Source organism: Anser brachyrhynchus (assembly GCF_964034855.1).
Source record: "Anser brachyrhynchus genome assembly, chromosome: 4".
NCBI classification, from domain to species: domain Eukaryota; kingdom Metazoa; phylum Chordata; class Aves; order Anseriformes; family Anatidae; genus Anser; species Anser brachyrhynchus.
Window position 1 is genome coordinate 34,291,337 of NC_137698.1, and position 21,609 is coordinate 34,312,945.

General features: G+C 44.3%; 2 protein-coding genes across 4 annotated transcripts in view; one reads left to right on the top strand and one right to left on the bottom strand.

The window, feature by feature from the left end:
* The window catches only part of LRBA (LPS responsive beige-like anchor protein), a 400,077-nt gene that overhangs the window by 221,463 nt on the left and 157,005 nt on the right, over positions 1 to 21,609 (top strand). The window lies entirely within an intron of this gene.
* The window catches only part of MAB21L2 (mab-21 like 2), a 22,371-nt gene continuing 2,527 nt past the window's right edge, over positions 1,766 to 21,609 (bottom strand). Inside the window, exon 1 of the mRNA XM_080589427.1 lies at positions 1,766 to 21,609. This exon is cut by the window's right edge and continues 2,527 nt beyond it. Within this exon, the coding sequence (XP_080445553.1) occupies positions 1,900 to 2,979 (1,080 nt within the window). The 5' untranslated portion in view covers positions 2,980 to 21,609 and the 3' untranslated portion in view covers positions 1,766 to 1,899.

Sequence of the window (21,609 nt, forward strand, 5' to 3'; positions counted from 1 at the left end):
CCATGCAAGGCATTCAGCTTGCTCGCTTTTTGCCTGGTCTCAAATACTCGGGAGTGGTTGTTTTCCTAAGTGCGAGCAGGCGTTCGGGTTTGGTGGGGCTGTGACTTTAATTCTGTACCCGAGAGGTTGCATTTGGGTTCTTACTAAAAGGAGGAGGCGGCTGTGTGAAGTACAGGCTACATCTTTTGTATTCTACTTGTGATGCTGCCACGAGTCTAAAAAAGAAAATAAAAATATTGGTATCTCTTTCGAGGGGGTGGAAGATGGGGGGTTAGAAATCAAATCTGAGTATTTTTCTTGTAAGAAAGCGCTAAGAACACCCCGCAGCTTTCTTCTCTGCACGAACCCCTCCCGCCCCCGAAATCGGCGTACCTGGGTGTTGGTGACAAGAGCTGCTCCCGACCATGCCCCTACAAAACCAAAACCAAAAGCCCCGCCGCCGCTGCAGCTCGGAAGGCCCGTTTAACGAACGAGGCTTCACCCGTTGATAAATTGGAGCTCCTTGTATATTTGTCCAAACTCCCGCAAGGCAAACACTGTGACAAGCTCCCGAAGGGCAGGGCAGCGCTGCCGATAGCATCGGTGCCGCCGGGATCAGGAAGAAACGGAACGAGTCCGCTGCAGCAAGAAGTTAGATTTTAACGCCCCCTCGCACCCCCCCCCCCCCCCCCCCCACACCTCGCCAGGACACGAAAACTTCCTTGAAATGCCCTGAGCCGATTTAGAAATCTTTTTTGGGGGTACCGTTGTTAGCACCGGTCAGAGTCCCCACCTCAAAATCGCGGCCCCTGTTCCCAAAATCGCCCTGGGGCAAGTCGCCCTGCCTGGCTGCGGCACGGCGCGCCGCGACCGCCGGCTGCAAATCCGCGGGGAAAAGGGAAATAAAAATAGGAAAAAAAAAAAAAAACAAAAGCACGAACCGAACACAACAAGAAACCAACCAACAACTGCTTGTTTAAAAAAAGGATCGACCCTTCGCTCTAAAGCGCGTTAATTATTCAGGGTGGATCTATACTTTGAGTCAAAGGCGAACGGACAGCTCGGGGCAGCCAAGGCAGCTAGCGGTGAATTTTTTTTCGAACAAAATGCAAGCGCTCGAAACTTACTAAATAGTGTTAACGATAAAAAATAATAAAATAAGCCAGGAGGAAAGTAAGCGAGCCCTCACTTTCGGGTGCGGGGGCCGGCTGTGGTGCAGCCCGCCGGGGCTCCACAGAAAATGGAGGCAGCGCTGAGGGCGCCAGGGGCCGTGCCAAGCCGGGGGCTGCCCGGCGCCTCCAGGCCGGCTCTTGCCGATTTTATTCTATTTTTTATATTTTTTTAACGTTCCTCCCGAGGTTCAGACAGAATCTACTTGCCTGAATTTAAGAACCAGTGACGAAAAGTCCAAGTAAAGTTAAAGTAATATTTTTATTACTATTTGCAACAAGTCAGTCGCGGGGCACATAATCTGACCTTGGCACCGAAATACATTTAACATCAGTAAAACTTTTTTAAAGGGCGATTTGTACATATAGTTAAATAATTTTTCACTTGGTGACAACATTCAGGCGAAAGAAGAGAGAATAAGAAAAGGACTATACATTTGTTCGAAAAGGTACCTGTGGGGGTTCGTTCGTTTGGCCGCGGCAAAAGTCCGATCGCTTCTGCCAGTGACTTGGGAGAAACGCGGCTGGGCTCGGCTGGGCTCGGCTCGGCTCGGCTCTCCCCGGCTTGGGGCAGGGGCTGGGCGCCCCGGCCGCAAGTTTTTAAGCGCCGAGCTGCAGGTGGCTGGGGGCGAAGCCTCCCCCCTGTCCTCGGCCGCCTCTTCCCGAGCCGTCGCTGGCGTGGCGGGGCGAGGAGGCTGCGGGCGCCGCGGTCGTTTGCGGAGGGCGAGCTCGGCGCGGGCGGGTGCGAGCCCTATAGTTTGTCGAGGCTTTTGGGATTGGTGAGGATTTCCCTGGCTAGCCTCCAGGTCTGTTTGGCGGCGCTTTCCAGGGCCGAGTGGGGCTTGCCCTGAAAGAGGTCTAGGTTGGGCAGGAAGTAGTGGGGGCAGCGCCGGCACTGCAGGCAGGAGATGAGCTGCAGGAGGATGCCGTTGAGCCGGTCGCCCAGGCACGCCTCGTCCCAGTCGGTCTCCCGCGGGTGCTTCTCGCACTCGTACAGCAGCAGCGTCTTCATGTGGTAGTTGTTGAGCGGCTGCCCCGGCAGCTCCAGGTGCCGGTCGCGCAGCGTCTTGAGCACCGAGAGGCACTTGTTCCGGCAGCCGCCCATCAGCAGGCGGTTCTCGGCCTCGCCGAACTGCAGCACCCAGGCGTCGCTCTCGGCCGAGCTCTGCTTGCCCGTCAGCGAGTAGCACTCCTTGGAGAGCAGGTTGAAGCCCTCCGCTTTCACCTCCGCCACCCGGTTGGGGCCGGGCCAGGGGATGTGCGGCATGGGCCACTGCGCCGCGCTGCGCGGCCAGATGCCGGTGCACTTGAAGGCGGGCGTGATCTGCACCACGTAGCGCTCCCGGATGCGCAGCTTCACCTCGCTCGTGTCCGCGATCATCTTCACCACGTCCCGGTAGCTGCACTTGTCCACGGCCTGGGCCACCAGAGTCTGGAAGCGGGAGCGGATCTTGCGGGCCGACAGGTAGCCCGAGGCGGTGATGAACTCCACCCAGAGGGACATGCTGCGCTTGCGGCCGTCGCTCAGCTTGAGCACGGCGCAGCCCGGCAGGGAGCCGTCGTCCACGAAGTTGAAGACGCCCATCTGGTTGAGGTAGAGCACCACCTCGAACTCGGTGGGCGAGATCACCTCCAGCCCCTCGTAGCGGGCGTCGATCTCGCTCAGGGAGCTGATGAAGCGCGGCTCCTGCACCTCCACCTCCTTCAGCACATCCGACACCACCTTGCACACCTCCCGGATGGTCTTGGCGATGGCCGCCTTGCGGGCCTGGCAGCGCTCCGTGTAGTATTTGTTGAGCTGGTACACCAGCTTGGCCTGCGCGGCGATCATGTTGGGGCACAGGTCCGGGCTGTACACCGGGCTCTCGCAGTACGTTGAGGGATCCAATGCTTTAGCGGAGGCTGCAGCTTCGCCGAGGGCACCGGCCGGCTCGCAGCCCCCCACCCCCTCCGGGAAGACGGCGGCAGCGGCGCGCCGCCGGGCGCCCTTAAACGCTCAGGGAGGAGGAGGCGGAGGAGGAGGAAGAGGAGGAGGAGGAAGGTGGCAGCGCTCGGCAGGACGAGGCGCGGAGCGGCGAGCCCCAGCGCTGCCCCGGCGGGGAGGAGGACGAGCCTCGGGCCGGCGGGACGGGGCGAGCCGGGCAGCGGCGGGGCCGGGGCCGGGGCCGGGAGCGGGGCCGCGGGCAGCCCCCGCCGGCTGCCGGAGCGCCAAGTTGCGGGGGGCGCTGGGGGCACGCTGCCTTCGCGCTCGGCCGCCCACCCCCCCTCGCCGCTGCGCCCCCGCTTCAGCAGTTCATGAAAAAAGCCCGGCCCGGCCAAACTTCCCCGGGAGGCGCAGGAGGTCCCCGCAGCAGAGCCGGTCGGCGGCGAAGTTTCGAGGGAGGAGGAGGAGGAGAAGAATGCGAGCAATGCCCCGAGCGGCAGAGCGAGCCCTCTCCGGCTGCCTCCCTCGCTCCCGCTCTCAGTCCGTGGCACCGCCAGCGACGTGCATGAGTTTGGCCGCCGCTCTCAGCCTGTCAGGGGGTGTTGGTGACTTCCCTTTTCCTGCCGGAGGCGTTGTCTGAGCCCGGCTCTGCGGCTCTCGCTAGCTCTAGGCGCAGACTTGCGCGCTTGGTCTGCGCTCTCCCATTCCTGGCCCGCAGCGCTACCAGAGCCCCTTTGGATTTATTAGGGTTGCTTTTTCTCTCGCTTTGCACAGACTTGTGTTTTATCCTGAGCGGGAGGGAGGGCGTAGCCGCCGTGCCCGAGGGCGCTTCTCCTCCCCCTCCCCACCCCTGGAAGTGCGCGCCGAGGCTCTCACTTTCTGCGCCTCTCCTCCTCCTCCTCCTCCTCCTCTCTCTCCTCCTCCTGCTGCTGCTCCGCGTGGCGGCGGGGCTCTGGGCTGCCGCGCGCCTTCTGTACTTTATGAATGGGGCCGGGGCGGCCGGGGGGCGGGGCCGCGCCTCCTACACTCGCCGCCGAGCTGTCAGCGCCGCGGCCAATCGCGGCGCCGGGCGGGGGCGCGGCGGGCGCGGGGGCGCGCACGGGCACACGCGGGACCCGCTCCCGGTGCCGGTGCCCGGAGCCCACGCGTGGCTCGCCGCCGGGGCAGGGAAAAGCTGCGGTGCCGGCCGCTCCCTAGGAGGAGACCCGGCGCCCGCGTGCCGGGGAGGGAAGGGGGAGCGGTACTTCTCCCGCCGGCATAAATCCGCTGCCGCTCGCGCCGGGCTGCGGCGGTGAAAGTGAGAGCGGCGCCGGCCCCGAGTCGCGCACCTTGTTTTACTGCCCTCGGCCGGGAGCGCACTCGCCTTCGTTTCGATAAACCCGGCGCCGAAAAGTTCCGCGCGTCCTCCCGGAGCGGAGGAGCGAGTTATTCGTAAAGGACGCGTTGGTTTTTGTTGCGAGTTCGCATTAACATCGGTACGGAGCCGTAGGGCCGCGGCTCCGTTATGTCCGGCCCGAAACGGGGCGGGCGAGCTCCGGCGTGACCCCGGGACAGCAGCGACACACCGGACGGTCCCCCTGCCCCTTCGAGATCCCCCTGTCCTCCCGAAGTCCCCCTGCCCCCCGAGGTCCCGGTGCCGGCCCCGCCGCTCCCCGGCAGCCGGTGCGCTCCTCCCGGCCCGGCCGGCGCCTGGCCCCTGTCCTTGCGCTCCTTCCCCTCTCGCCGCGGCCGGCTGAGTTTAATAAAGCCACCAGCGCCGGCTGCTTGCCGCGTGCGTTTAAATTAGAAACACGGCTCGGGCCGGCCGACTGCGCGCTGGGAGAAGTAGGGGTGAGCCCGGCGGCGGGGCTGCCTCCTCCCCGCGGAGCCGCCCGGCCTCTGCTTTGCAGCCCCCGGTCCCCGCTGTCCCCGGCGGGAGAGAGAGCAGCCCCCGGGGGCGGCCAGGTGCCCTCCTTCTCTCCCTTTCCCCGGACGCCGAGCTCGGCCCGGCTGCCCCCCGGTCCCACGGCAGCCCCGGGGCGGGAGGAGGCTCCTGGGAGCGGAGCAGCGCGATCCCCTTTTAGGGTCCCCTTTTGGGGCCGAGCAGAAAGAGCGCGGACCTCTCCCCCCCCCCCCCCCCCGGTAAGGTGACTGATGGCAGAGCGTCGCCGGCGTCCGGATTTAAAACAATTCATTACCAATTTTCCCGTCTGAGGTTGAAGCTCTAGTAAATAATAAATCAGCTAAACAAAAGCCGACTTTAATTTATTGCCCCGGCGCTAATTAGAAACATCATTTGAGCAATAAACTTAAACACTTGCAGCGAATAACGCACGGGAAAGCCTTCTCTCCTGCGTCGGGGCGCTTGCGGCCGCGCTGCGTTAAGCCGAGCTCCGTCTGCGGCGGAATTTGCTCTCGCCGGGCTGAATAATCGGAGGGGGACCAGCACCCGAGGAGGCTGTAACTGAAGAGCCCTTGTCACCTCCGCTTTTGTGCAAGGAGCCCATGGGCGGCTCGCTGCCCGGGCAGCGGCAGGAGACACCGTATGCCATTAGAAGCACCGCCCGGGCGTGTGTGCGCGCCGCCGAGAGGGAAACTCTCGAGGCTAAAAGCCACTTGAAGCCTTCAGCCCGATTGATCTGTATTCTCTCGTTATAATCCGTCTCATCATACTTGAGTTAATGAGGCAGGGGCGGGGGTGATCTGATGGTCCTTGACAAATTCATTAGGGAGGCTGCGGGACATTTTATTTGACTGTTAAACATCGTGTTTGTTTGGTTTAAGCGGTGCCAACATCAGCATGCCGCTGCCTGGAGCGATAGTGTTTTGTTAGCGAGGGCTTCTGTAAAAAAAGCTCCCGGGAAGGGGGCTGGCGTGCAGGGCGCCTTTGCTCTCTCCTCGGCTCCTCCTGCCCGCTCCCTCCCTCTCGGCTCCGTGGGGAGCTCGCTCCGGTGTAAACCCACACGTGGAAACGGGGCGCGCAGCTCGCTTCTCTCCCCGCTGCGAAGAGTGGCAGCGAACGGCTGCTAGGAAATGTGCGGAGACTTTTTTTTTTTCCCTCCCTCCCCGAGAGAGAATGCTCTGCCTCTGTATTAACCCTTAAACAAACAAACAAAACCACAAAACCAGAAGAAAACTGGAAAACAAATCGGAGTTTTAGCAAGAAGCACCCACGCTTTTTATTGTATGATCTAGTAGCATGCTTACCGTTGCTTGACTAGCTAGCTTGTCAGTGGCATGCTTTACATATTTCAGAGCCTTTTTATTCTAAAAGGTGCATTTTTAAAGTTTCTGTAACAGGTAACAGATGCAACTTTTAATTTTTAAGTCAAATCAAAGCCTAATGAAATTGACTTGAGACTATTAAAAGGTTTCTGCCAAATCTACCCTTTTTCTCTCCACTCACCCCTCACTGAGTGGAGACAGAAAAGCGAATGCAGGAACAGGTGCTCCCAAAAGGGATAATAAGTATTTTTATGAATAGCATATGAAATATGTATGTGTACACATACGCTTTCTTTGTAGCAGCTTTGTAGACGAGACCCAGCTAGCGCTCCATTATTTCCTAGTAGCTGCTTTCCTTTCTGTCCTTTCATTTAAGGGAAACAGGTTTGTGGAAAACAGAAAAATTAATCTGCTCGTGGAACCTAACATCGTCAGATTTTTTTCCTGGGGATCAGTATTCAAACATTCTCAGCTTTGAGCGCTTTGTAGAACTCTGCTTCCATTTATAGAAGAACAGTATGGGAAAAGAGCTAGTGCCCTTTGCCTGTCATTTTCATACATTCCTGCACTGCTGATGGAGCTTGAACTGCTGCAGGGAATGTATGGATTTGAGAAGAAATGATTCAGTAATGCATGTTGTGTTTCTCCACAGCGAAACCAGGTTAATGGTTATAGTAAATGCTGCTGTGGGTTTGACAGTTAAAATTCTGTTTACATTCAATAGTATGCAGTGTGTACCTTTTCTTTAAAGTCATGCCTTGGCTTTACCATCTGCCGATCTGTTCTAAGGACTGTGTTTATGAAGTTAGCTGATAGCACACGTTGAGGGAGGAAAGATGTTTTCACTTCTGCAGATGTCATTAATGCATCTCATCAGTTAAGGGTATTACATAAATCTACATTTTTTATTTTTAATTTTTTTTTTGCTATGAAGATTGAGTGGTATGATAATTAAATCATTTATTCATGTTTCTAAGTTTCCCCTTGCTTTCTTTCTGGACTGGGAAGGGGGAAGGTTCCAACTGCTCCTTTAATTAGCTTATTTTTCCTTTCCTGTTCTGTCTTAAAATGTGGATGTGTTCATATTCTGTTAAACCATGAGCAACCTGAAGGCTTTCTCTATTGCTTTTAACCTTGCATTAAAGGTAGTTTCTCTTTTCTCGCGATGAATAGTTGTGACATTTAGCTGTAAGATTGTTAAACACTGTTTCATAAGTTTGCCTTCAGTAAGCTGGCAACGGGGAAGGCACCAGAAAAGAACAGTTCTAATGCTTTAATAGCATTTTCTTCTTTAAAAACTTCTTGTTGGCCTGTTACTTTGTTTGGATACGGTTGCGGTGGGTGCATGCTATTTCATCCTGCAGAATTAACTAAGTTCAGTGTGTTGGCTGGTCATTACTTACAGTAATTGATTACTTGCATGAATAATATCCATTTTTAAAAGTATGAAAGCATGTAACATGCTGGGATTTTGCCAACTTGATTTCCAGTTGAATGCAATAACACGTGTTTGCTTGGGAAAATTTGAGGTGGGCTACGATGGTAATCTCTCGTACTGTTCTTAAAAATGCTCTCAGGCTAAGTGAGCGCTTCCTTTAAAAATATGAAAATTATGTGGATATTCTAAACAAAGTCAAAGTTCTGGAAATTAAGAAATAAATAGTTCAGAGGTGTTTGGCCGTGACTTTTCACTTTATGAGTAGGTGCCTGATGTTTATTATCTTACATGTTCACGTATCTTGTGCATATACAGTGAGTAATCATGCTAACAAACAGTAACCTACATGCCTTAATTGGTTAGATGAATTATTTTAAAGATTGAAAACCTCATGCAGCTAGCTGAGATGAAGGATATTTATGAATATTTAGAATTCTATAACCATAGTCTTAAAAATTTTCAGTTTCTAGTTCCAGAAGTGAAAGCTTCTTATTTATACGCTTTTTAAAAGTACTTCCCCAAGTACCACGTATAGCAGTGTGAAATACTCGGCTCCTCACCAGCCACCCTAAAGGTTACAGCATTTTAGTGAGCTTCCACGAGTGCAATTTATAAAGGGAAAGGGGGGTGTGGGAGGAGGGGCAGAGGGGGTTCAATCTTCTCAATAGCACTGCTGACCAGCATGGAATATGTCGAGTCTCTTTCTCTTTTGTTTTTTGTTTTGTTTTGTTTTTGTCCCCTTCCTTCTCCCCCCAGTATTTTAAGATGATTAGGGTTTGACTTTGGATACGGTAGAAAAGGCATGTGAGTTTCACTTAAATGTAATTTATTTATTTATTTTTGTGCTTCCTGTTTGAGCAGTTTTGTAATTGTTTCCTTATTCAAATATTTTACAGTTTTAATGCAAAGTTAGAGCTGTCTATTTTTCTGCTCATTGTACTTTATGGTAATAAACTTGTATCCTTTTGAAGTAGTATGTTGGCATAAAAGTAGTGTATTACTAGTTATAAAATCATTGCAGGGGGTTTGTTGCTACTTCTAATGAGAGAATCAAATCATAGCTATTCCTATTTTATATCTTGCTGTGCGTATCTTATTTCAGAATAACTTCCCCATGATAATATGCTGCTCTCTTTTTAGTTTTCTTATGAATTAGATAAAACCTGCGTGCAAAACAGTTCAATGTACCATCTCCTGGAGCTGGGAAGGGGAGACTGTATTGGTTCAAATAATGTATAGAAGCCATCTGCATAGTTTAATTGAAATAATATTTGGTGATCTAAGGGATGGAAATTGTTCTTTTTCTTTAACCATCTGAAATAAAACTAGGATGTAAAACAGCTGTCTTGGCCTATGGAAATCAAGGTTCTGCCAGTCTGTTTCTTTTCTTCATTTTCTCCTTCTATCTTCCTTTATTATCTTTGGATCCCAAGGAGTCTTTCTTATTTTCTAACTGGTTTTGTCTGCAACAAGGGGCTGGGTTGGTGGGTTTAAATAGACTTTGGATAGAGTGAAAAATCTTTGATCTATGGCTATGACTGCTTCCAAATGATTTGCTTGCTGGGACTGGACACTGTCCATGCCCTTTCACTTCACTATCAGATAGGCACACAAAAAGGACTTGACATGCTACCAGATGCATAGTTAATCATTGCATTAGGTCTGTAAAGGGGTCCATCCAGACTCAATTAGGTCTACCATTTTTAACTAGTGTTTGCTCTGTAGTTTGTTTGGAATGCAATATTAATTCTAGCCGCTGTTCTGCTTATTTAACAGTGCTTTAATAGGCTGCTACGCTGTTATTTTCAAGAGGTTTTCTCTGCATTTCTTCTATTTTACTTGTATTTTGAACAACTGACTGTTAAGATATAACAGATATTATTGCAGTAATTACCTGAAGCTTTCATGAAAAAAGAAGTTTTTGCCTTTTGTAATTCAGCTGTTTTTCTTTCTGATTTCTAAACTTTTAATTTTCTAAACTTTTTTTCTAAACTTTTCTTACTGATTTCTAAATATGCAGTTGAAATAAGCTAAATGCAGCGACTGACACGTATTGAGGTGGTGGTCAGAAAAATAGCTTACAAGAGTGTCTCAAGGTTTGCGACAGAATCTTAAACTCCAAAACCCGAACGGCAGCAGTTCTCCTATCATTTATTTACGTAAGAGCTCGTTCCTATATCTGGCACTGCATGCTTTTCTGTGAGAAGGATATTCAGGGTGCGGGAGTTCAGAAGGTTCAGCTGTAGGGTAAAAAGCAGCAGGTAAATTACTACTCTGAATCTTGCCTGGGGTTTCCAGGAGTAGTTTGTATATTTACACTAAAAGGCGTTAACTGTGCACTGCATAAAGAGCGTTGAAAATTCCTAGAATTCACAGGATTTCAAAAAAATATAATTTTAGTTCATAGAGTTAGCCTGTCCTTTCATGGTATGATGAAGCTCCAGTGTTCAAATTGTATAAATTGTTTCGATCACACGTGCTGTCTATGTTTCCCACTAATGCTTGTATCGAGGATGGTAGGCCTACAGAAGGAGGGGCTCAAAAGGGCATAAAACCATTGTTGCTTGAAACCTGATTTAAAAGAAATGAACACTAATAAGAGTATTCAAAAATATTTTTGTTTGTTTTTAATAAAATAATAATTTTTAAAATAATTAAAATTATTATGGAGCAAGACATTCGGATGTTAACTTTTTTTAATCTGTATATAGTTACTGTAGCTATTGTATTCAACTTCAGGAAATAGTTCAGCCTTTACTTTAAATCTGAGATTTCATGCTTCAGTTCTTTGCTCCATGGTTGTCAATATTCTTTAAGGAGGGAAGATGCATTAAAATGTGTCATTTATCATTTGGTTGTGGTCACAGTGATACTCAGATGCTGCTAATGGACTTCCAAGATACAGGATGTACAAGCCAGTACTGCTCAGAAGTGCCAGTTAGGACTCTCCAGGGATTTTTAAATTATTTATGCCTACCTGCTGCTCTCAAAGACAGGTGTGCATGTGTGCGCACGTGTATAATGCATTAATGGTTAGTATTCGTGCATATAAATATGCAGGGGAGAGTAAGACTAACGCAGGAGCCCTTAGGAGGCACAGGCAGGTAGCTTTCCCTCGTCGTCTATCGTGGAAGTCCATTTTAAGCGGCTTTCAAGTGCCAGCACACCTACGGAGGGCAATTGCCCATGGGTACAGGGCGGGTTTCCAGAGCGTGAACTTGAAAGAAAGTGGGACTTGAAATGCCCGGTCATTTGTGAATTTATGTTTTATCTCCCTTCACTTGAAAATTTATGAGGAGAGTGACTTCGGGTGCTTGCGTTGTGTGTTCCAGGGCTTGCCCCCACTGATAACACCCTTGTTGGCGTGAAAGTGCAATGCAAATTATGACAGTTACAACCTTCTGTTTTGTTTAACCTGTCAGTGGATTTCCTGGCTCAGTGCTGAGGGCAATGGTGTGTTCAGCTAGTTCCATATTCACCTAAACTTAAAAGGTCAGGTTTCTACAGGCAAGCCTAGTCAAAGCCTAATTGATGAGGAGGGCAGGGGGACAGAATTTACTGTTCTGTTGGCTAGTTTCATATCGTTAGGTTGTCCTGAAAGCATCAGGCAGTCACAGCCCCTTTCATGTAAGTGCTGACCCTAGACAGGAGCTGACAATCAAAGGAGGCAGCCACAGGAACCAGTGCAAGTAGGCTATTGATTTTTCAGTTAGGTCTAAGTAGTTTGTAGTATGGGTAATGGGTGACAGAGGCAGGTATGTCATTATCAATGAGCTCCAGAACAGTAGCGACAGCCCCCGCTCATATTTCCTTCAGCACTGACAGTATGCATCCAGCAGTGGTCAATAAATCGCCCAACCTTTTCCTGACAAGTGACTTGGAGGTGGGGGTGGGAGTCAAAGAGCTAAACTTCTGTACTTGAACTTGACGGGGATGCGGAGAGACGATGCCAGCATCTGCGTCCGCAGCTGCTTAGGCGAGGAGCCGAGGAGATCGTGGAGAACAAAGCCATGGCGGAGGCCTGGCCGGGAAGCTTGGCTCGCTTTGAGAAAGTAAACGTTTTTCTCCAGATCGAGTAGAATAGCCTAAAACGTCAGCTTTCTGCCTAAACGGGGTCTGTTGCAGTAGTTAATTTAGGTTACCATGGCAGGGCTTTGTTTTTACTTTAGCGTTGCTCTGCATTTAATCAAGGTTATACTGCCGCGGCAGCGCAACAGTCGTGGTCTGCCGCTCAAAATCCGCTTTTAATTCCTAGTTTCCTCTTCTTAAATTTCATATGTGGAGACTATTTAAAGATACTGAGGCTTTCTTATAAATCCAAAGTGCTGTCAATACAGTTTCTGTTCTGACTACCGATGCTGTTTTCAGTCGGTGGTGGAGTACCAATACTTTAGGAAGCTGAAAAAAAGTTTTTATTACTGGGACTTTAATAGCCGTGGTTTCTGAATTTAATAGAGCTACGTCCAAACTTTAGGTGTACACTTCAATAAATTCAGAAAGATACTGAGAGACCTTAAACATGCTAATAAGTGTTTGTTGTTGTTGCTTTAGTTTTTAAATATACTTGTATGGAAAATCAATTAAATGAATTAAAATATCAGAATCTCCTGAAGTTTTCTAGTGTTGTTGCTCTATGTGAGGGATGCAAGTTATCCGCATTTTTCCAGAAGTTGGAATTCAGTCAGGTTTTATGCTGTGCGCAGATGTTAACAAAATAGCATGTGCTTATAATTAAAAAAAATCTTTAAACAAATTGAAATAAAGCAGGAGAGTAAATGTTTTGAAAAACTTCCTTAAAATAACTCATTGCTATGGTATCTTGTTTAACAATGTTTGTAATGTTACGCAGAGCGGGAATCTGAGACTGTGTATATTGAATAGCTGCAAAGTATCATACATGACTGAAACTTTTTCATCCGTCTGCAGCCGCTAGAGCCATTTTCTTCGTGGCTGCCTTTTTAACTGCAAGAGCAATGTTGACACAGACGCAAGAAGCGAGCTGAAATTTATCAGAGGATTAAGAAATCCGTTAATAAATATTTGTATAAGCTACAAACCTGAGTACCTGTATATTTGAAGCAGTTATAAAATTAATTAGGTATAAAAATCTGTTTAGGTATTGTTGCATTGCCTAGTGAACAAAGCCTTGGAAGACGGGGTGACTGTCTTCCAGACGAAATATTTTTCGGTTAGCTGGATAGAAGGTGTGCTGGGTTGTCTGAGGCCTTAGCTATTCAGTGAGAGTTTTTCCTCTGTCAGTAGTGACTACGTCTCGCAGGGCCTTTTTTTATGTTAAACGAGGTAAAAAGTACAGCCGAGCAGTTCAAGTCTTATCTTTCCTTATAAACAAGTACAGCATCTTTCAGTGCATTTTCAGTGTTGCTGGCATGTTGTGTTATTGCAGAAACGTAAAAAGGAGCTGCAGAAAGGCGACAAATTAAATTTTCATGAAAGAAAACCCTAATCAGCAGTGACAGTGTAAGAGAAAGATGATTGCCACTTGGTCATTGTGGAGAGGCACTTAGGCTTGGTGTCAGTGCTTCTGTTAATGATGACTAATGTCTTTCTTGGAGAAAACGCATGCTCAAACATACTGCTACGGTCCAGAGAAAGAACTGAGAGATAGGCACTATTAAGGAAAAAGGTTGTGAATCCTGAAGCAAAAGCCTAGGTCTTCAGCTGGAAAGGCTATAATGTTTCTGCAATGCCAGAAATCTCAGCTGTAAAACTGTTCTTGTTCCACTCTTTAAGCAAAAATATACAAAAATGTGTGTGTATATATATATATATATATATATATATACATACACACACACACAAGCATATGCATTATATGCTAGCTGGTGTCTGCTGCTTCAATTAAAAAGGAAGGTATAGCTGACACTGACCAACATATAAGCACTCCAGTCAGAAGTCACGTTTTATTCCTCTTCTGTTAATGAAGCCTGCTTTTGTTAAAGAACAAAACCTGCTGCAATATTTTCTTTGCTAAGCACTGTGCCTGTGTTCTGAATAAACCTTTCATAGTCAAATGCGAAATGACTCAAAAGACCTTTTCAAATCTTGAAGCTTTGGCTGTTAGGTATATTGGCAAAAAAAGAGGTGGCATGTGTCATTTCTTCAGCTTCCCCCAAAGTGAGACCTTTCAGAAGGGCATTTGCAATGCTTGTCATATTTTTTCATATACATCTTATTGGCCTGACAAGTCTAGAGGACCATGAGAAAACAGATGTCATTGCATTCAGACAACACTAATTACTCTGGGATTTTTGCAGCCTCAGTGCCTGCATGTAACTGTCGATTATGACTGTTTATGTGGCCTATCATGGGTACACGCTGCACACTCAGATGGTGCCACCAGGCTTTGTGTTTCCTGTTACCGCACAATAAGATGGAAAAATCAGCAACAAGCACCACGACAAGAAAATGCCTTAGTGCGCTACTTGTATACGTTTGAAATACATTTTGTTAAGAGCTGCATTCACATTTGTTATTAGATCAAGTCTTTTTCTATTTTAGATCACACTTCACAATAGAAGCCAACAGTTATCTCCTCTTATAAACCGGAGCGTTGGTATCTTCTTTGTTAGATTTTCTTAGCGAGTCTGTCATTTCAGAATCTATTCTTCCTGTGCAGCAATAACTGCTGCACGATTTTTAACACAAAGTTCAAGTGGTGGTCACGTCGTGGCCTGACTTTGTATGTTATCTCGAATGTTAGTACGCGTTTCATAAGCAGAACAACCAACGTTAATCACAGATTGGAAAATAAAAGCTCCAATAATGTAACTTCACATGCTGATGAAGCAGAAATAGAAGCAGCTTTATCAAAGATGTATGATGAGATAAAACTGCAGTCTCTGCTGTACAGTTATAGTAATTATGACTAATGAACCGTCCAGTCTGGATGAAATGGCATGCCCACAGGGACTGTGTCCAATCAGTTGTGACTTATGCAAGCTGAACAAAACATTGATGATGTTCCAGATTCAATATTGTAACAGGAAGTGTGGTCTTTGTTTGCAATGTCAGGTTTGTCGAGGTATTTTCAAGCAATTTAGGCATAAACAGTGTTAGTAAATAAAGTCTTAAGAGTTGGGGTTTGTTGAGGTTTTAAATGAGCTTACAGAATTACAATTTGCCGGGATCAAATATACCTGAATTAAACAAACAATGCATCAGTGGCACGTTCCTGATGCAATATACTTCAAAGTGGGTCTGATCTTCTTTCTAATCTGTCATTAAAAACGTTACATTTTAATATGCTGAATATAAGGAAAGCAAAAGATCCAAAACTTATGATTGTAATCATATATCTGTTTAGACTTACTGGGGTAATTTCTTTAAAAAAATATTGTTTGAGATCGGACACTACTTTCATTTTTATTTTGAAGCACTCTACACTTTGAAACAGTCTATAATTTGTAAGTAAAAGAAGACAGGTACTTCACAGCATCAGTGTCTGAAAGACAATTTCTTATGGTGGGAAGGTTAATTCATACAGCCGACATAAAATGGGTGTCCAGTAGGTTTTAAAAATTTATAGGCTAGCAGAGAAATAATTTTAGAATAGCTTTATAAAAACAATATGTGTAGTTGTAGAATAAGAAAAAACAAATAACAATTCTGAAAAATAAAACCGATTATAATGGGAACTTCTGAAGTTAATTGCAAGATAACAAGACAGCACAAAGAAAAATGCCTTTTCTAAAAACAGATTTGTGATAAGTTATTAAGGCTCAGTCTGGAAGCAATTGTCTATCAGTCGGTTTACTTACATGCAACTGTTTGAAGGATTTAGCAATAAAATGATCGACACATTGCAGATGTTCGTGATACAATTGCAATCAGTTTAGCATTTTGCCTGAACCCCTCTATAAGCTGACAAAGAAAAATTATTTCAAAAGCAAGAAGTGGTGGTTAACTGCAAACAAGCTGCAAGAAAACTATGAAAAAAACCCCAAACAAATAAACACCTTAAAACATGTTCAGAACAAAGGTAAAAGCATCATTTGACAAAACACCTTTTAGACTGATGTGCTGTTTAAAAACAGTGTGTATGTATGTGTGTGTATGTTAGTTAGGAAGACTGAAGTTGCGTTGATTCTTAAAATCCACCTGAAATGAGTACATTGCTATCAAAGAATCTGGCAATTAAAGTCTCGCTTACCTGACATTTGAGTTCATTACTGCTCTTTTGTATTGCTTAAAAGAAAGGTGGATAGTGATTTGACACGCCTGTGATTTTCCTGAAACATTTTTTTTGAAGTAATACGTTTCTCCCCCCCCCCCCCCCCCCCCACACTTTGAAACTCAAAAGCTGACATTTTATTCAGTATGTTTGTTTTTCTTCTTCTGAAATGGAGGAAATCACAAGCATATCTCCAGTGTTTGTCATCCTTCATTCTGAACAAACCTGAGTACTGTTAGATGTGGGTTCAAGTAGATTTTAGGTAAATATGTATTTTTTAATCTAGAGCCTTCAGCCGTTTGATTAAAGTCATTAACTAAGTCCATTTGAAAAAAGAAATTGCTAGAAATATAAATTAGCTTACCATTTCTGTTATGTAAACGTCCAGAGATACTGCAAGGGACCTTCTAAGAATCAGAATCCTTTGCTGTTGTCTCTTGCAGTAAAGCGTATTGCATTAAATCTGGTGAATGTTAAAATATTTTATACAATTTGGAATATAATGTTAAGATGAAGAATGTTGATAAGTAAACTCCTCTGAAAAATTACTACATTTTGGCTATATTAAATAATTAAAGGTACGATCTTTTGGAGACTGTGGCACTGTTGACTCTCTTCTACAATTTCATTTCAGAATCAATAGGATGCAATGTATTAGTCCATTATCTAATTTTACTGCGTGGAAGGTTGCATTACTATCACATTTATTTAATGATTATATCAGTATTGTGCCAATTGAGTCAGGACTGAATTTGCTAGATGCTGTACAAATGTACAGAATTTATTTTCTTTCTTCCAAAGAGTTATTATTTAACAGTAATGGATTTAAGTATGTAAATATTGTGTAAGTTCTATATAACAATTTTGGAAACAAGTGTTTATCTGTATTACAATAAAATATTTACTTTTGAGCTGTGCTTTTTATGAGGCCTCAGTCCTCCCTTTTTCACATGAAGTCATTGATAATGCTCCTGTAAATTTGTGCCAATACTGAGCGGCTTTTTGCTTTTTTTGGGATGTCTGTTGTTTTAACTTTGTTCCCCGCTACAGATCTGAACACATTGTTGGTGTCCAGCAAGTTGTACTTGTTCGTTAAATATGATCTGGGGTTGTAGATACTCAGTGTATCTATACATTCTTTAAATTAAAACCGAGGAGTGTTGTATCTCAAGGATTTAATTTTGTCTACATGTTGCAGTGTGTATTTGTGTACATACATGAGACACCTTGCGCATTCTAATTATATTTGGTGGCTGTCTTTTTATGCAAGAGTCGCTTGGTCTACTTTTATTCCTGTGAGCAACTTTCAAAGTCTTTGGAAAGATAACACTTTCATAGGGAGAATGAATTGTGTTTCATATGTGATATTGGGGAGCTGTTGCTATATTCTATTGCATCTGCGTCACAGGGCAGCAAAATTCAAAGATTGTTTTACTAAGAATTCTAAGTAACTAAGTAACTAATTCTAAGTAACTAAGAATTTTACTAAGATTCTCTTACATAAGTTCAGAATCACATAGATTGCTTACATCTTGAAACTTCCTAGCTATTTTTTGTGTCTTCTTACCTACCACAAATTATGTTGACAACATGTGCTAGAATTTTAGGATTCATTATAAACTCTATTTCTGTACTGGTTTAAATAGATTTTACACTTGTCTTCTGCTCCTTAATCCCAGAGTAAAATAGGTATTCTGTTGCTTAGGTATCTTATACTGATCAATTCATGCAATGACCTGCATGCGCTCTGAGGAAAAAATGGTTTTCATGGAAACTACTTTGAAAGAGTCTTTTCTTAACGAAACCTCTTGACGGATTTCTATTCACTGCTAGCATATGAATACAAAACTGGAATATTGCTTCCACCTATTCTTCAGAATATTCTTCCTGCCTTTTCTTTTTCTCATTTGAATTAAATCAAGGCAAACGATGAATTACCTGCTTAGTGGCCCCCCTTCCCACATCTGTTACATACGAGGCAGGATGGAAACCTTCAATTTCCCCCAGTTGTACTAGGATTGGTTTCTGCTGTCCCATATTGAAATGTAAACCTGAAATGTGATTTCTCTTTGAGCTGCTGGGAATGTCTGCTTCGGTCTCTTAGTGGATAAAAAATGTATATAAACTTTTGACTAAGATACGTTTTCGTTAATGATTTCAGATGTTTTAGTTTTGTGATTTCTCCATGTCAGGGATTCTAAAATGATAACTTTCACTGATTTTCCCATAAGGTTTTACGTTAGAGTATGCAAGGTGACTGATGCTTATGGATGTAGGAATAAATCGATCTTCATTAGGGAGACAAACTGAGGTAGAAAATTACTCTTCAGTGCAGGACACTTGCTTAGCATTCAGTGCAAGTGAGCACAACTTTTTCTGGCTTGTAACGACTAGCATAAAACAAAGTTGGTCAGAGCAGCATGTGCTGGCCTGCCTTATCTATCCTAAATATATCCCTAATTAGCCTTATGCTTGGGACAGGTAGGAGAAGCCAGTGAAAGTGTGATTGGGTTGTCTTAGTTCCAGATTTTCCCCGTAGCAAGGTAGTTTCAGTAGCCCACTTCAGGAAAACGTGCCTTATTTGCAAAGCTCTGGCAATGCGGGGGCACCTTTGAAGGATTAAAGATTTGCCTCCCATTACTCTTGGTCTGGATTCTGATTTTCCTGATCTATATCCACAATAAGTCATTTAACTGAGTTATATTACATTGTTGGAAAACAAATAGGAGTATAGCAGAGTCAGGAGGAAAGCATTTTCTTATTAAGTCAGTTATTGATATTTTGTCTGCTATACCTGGAATAAGGTGAAAAATCAAAGCTTAAAAACAAACAAACAAACACAAATAACAACAACAAAATAACTCCTCTGTGAACTAATGGTATTAAAATCAAATTGAGTCAATTTAAGTATTTTATTTTGACCTCTGGCTTCAAGTATTATTCACTCAGTGTGTGTGCACAAGAATAGCCATAATTAATAATCTCCAAAATTTAACTAAGCAAGGCATTTTTTTTTAACCAAAATCCTTTGTTTTAAAAAATTTCATTATTTTTAAAAGTTTTGAAACCTTTCCTCCATGTAGGATTGTTTGACAGATCAAAAATTAACATTTCTCATAAGCAATTTCATCTTGAATTGATATACAGGAATTTGATTGACATAAAATTCCAACAATGAATTGATAAATACCAACTGAAATGATAGTTCAGAAGTTCTTTACTATCTCTGGACTTTTGCACTCTTATGTTATGTCATAGGTATTTTGTCTTCCACGAGTATCCACCAAGATATTTGCAGAAATTCTGTTGCTCGTTGGAGTTTGGATTATAGATGTTTTTGTTGTTCTGCCTCCTGCCTCTCCTTCATTGTTTTTAGGTATTATATTTTTTCTTTGATATTTTTATTTCTCTTTTATGTGAGACAAATCTTAAGATCCTGTGCTCTCTTGTTGCTTGTAGGTAAGTGTTATTTTGCTTTTTTTGCCACCCTAAACTAATCTAGTAAATATCACTTCCTCTGTGTAACGTTAATCTTTCAGAAGTTCGTTCTGTACTGGAGAAAATAAATAATTAGAGATAGGTAAGAGGTGAATGATGTGTAGGTGTAAATATTCTGTAGATTAAAACATGCTGCATGGCTACTCTAGGTCTCTTTTGAGGTAGTCATGAAAACTTAAATTGTGTGCCTCATATATTTAAGGCCAGTGTGCCTATATGATTTTATTAATGTGCTATAAATCTTATATTCACGAGCGGTGTTTACTGCTGTGCAGTATATTTAAAAGAAAATTTATGCCTCACTGCAGAAGGAAGGTAGGCTAGTGAAAAAATACAAGGGTGGATCTTAAACATTTATCCAAATCTGACAAGTATTTGCGAAGAATTTATTCCTGTAAATTTCTGCCGAGAGTAAATGATACGTACTCTAGCCTTGGTTTTAATAAAATCCTTTCAATATTTATTTATGCATGCACAGGTGAAATAAAGGCATGTCTTTTGTCACTGTCTGTATACAAGAACCTTGTGAGTGTTCTTTTTGGATCTTGGGATGAGCTTTTAATCCTGTTTTAAAGTGGGTCATTCTTCACTTTGGCGTTGTACCTTAAAGACCTTGCTGGCCCCTTTTCGGTAGGAATAGTGATTTTCTCAGTAAGGCACATCTTGTCTGTCTTTGACCGTATGCATCTTTCACTACATACCCCTTTTCTTCTGGACGCAACTGTATTCCTTAATCAAAAGGGATGGGTTCTTACACTAACTCAAAGTGTAAATTAGGGTAAGTCACAGAAACTCAAGACAGCTCACTTCCTACTTACAAGACTGGTTTGATCTTCTTTTGGTAAATTACTTCTGTTTTCCCCTTTACAGCACCTAGGAAAACTCTCTCTGTGGTCCTTAGGGAATAGCAGGAAGTTATTGTAGATGTGATTCACACCAGTAGTGAAACTGCCTGCTTAAAAGTTACTTGCCTGGTGCTGTTGAAAGGACAGTGGTTATTTCACCAAGGAAACATTTTTTATTTGTATGGGGGCATTGTAGATTGTACAGAAAAATATAGTTAATGTACCATGCATAACCTGCTATGGCCCTTAAAGTTGCACTTCCACCTTGCAGCAGTTAAAATATTAGGCAGCAATACAAAACAGATATTCTGGATGCCTGTTTTGTTAGACTCTTCGTGCTTCTATACCCTTTATAATTAAAATCAAGTTCTAATGCTGTTTAAGAAGAAAGCATATGTACTTTATTGGACAAATTTTCACTTCAATATATAGAAACAAAAGCATTACTCATGTTGGAGAAGTGCAGAGAACAATTGAAGAAAAGATTCTGGAACATATGAAAATTTTACAGCCTGAGATATTTCTCACCAGACTTACCCTTGTAGATACGTACTTATGCAAATACTTGCTTAATGTGCACTGTTAGAGATTCTGTCTGTAATTATAAGTGTGAATGTTTAGGTAATCTAAGTAGCCTCAGTAACAGGAGATCGGTGGCATAGTTTTCTGTCCTTCCTTCAGACTTCGGAAACTTCTTAAAGGAAAAATGGGTCTTTTGCCATGTCCTGTCAGTAAGGAAAGTTGCCGTAACTAGGGATAGAGAAGCACGTGGGAGATTATACAATCTAGGCCATTTAGGGTTCCTGTTTTGTTCACGTGGTATTGTGTATGGGGGTAGACAGTAAAATTCAACTTAAATACATACTGCCTTGAGTAACTTGCCACAAGCTAGGTTTGATTCATTTAAAAATGAGTCCCCCACCCCTAACAAATGGTTAGTTTTCAGCTGGCAAAGCTCCCTGAAATAGTTTTCTGTATGTGGTTACCTGGGTTTTGTGCTAGTGCAAGGTATGTTTGGTATAACAAATGTTTGACCAGGGACTGTGGTTCTGCAGCAGTCTGGATTTATGGTGGCTTAAGTAGCTGTGATAATGATGATCACAGTCTGCTTTTGCACACCCTCTGAATTGTAGGAAGCGGTACAGGTTTTTCACCCTGAAAGATATCTTTTTTCCCCCAGGCATTATGTTGACAAGAGGTTTTGGATATCAAAAATGTTTTTTATACTGGATTGTGTTACAAACTACAGTGAGGGTCTTTCATGTTTCAATATACTCTCCACTGTTTTTCTGCATGCCTGTTAGCCCTTCTGAGTATCCTTAGTTATTAAAAGATTCTTCTTCTCCTGACCCCTGTGACAC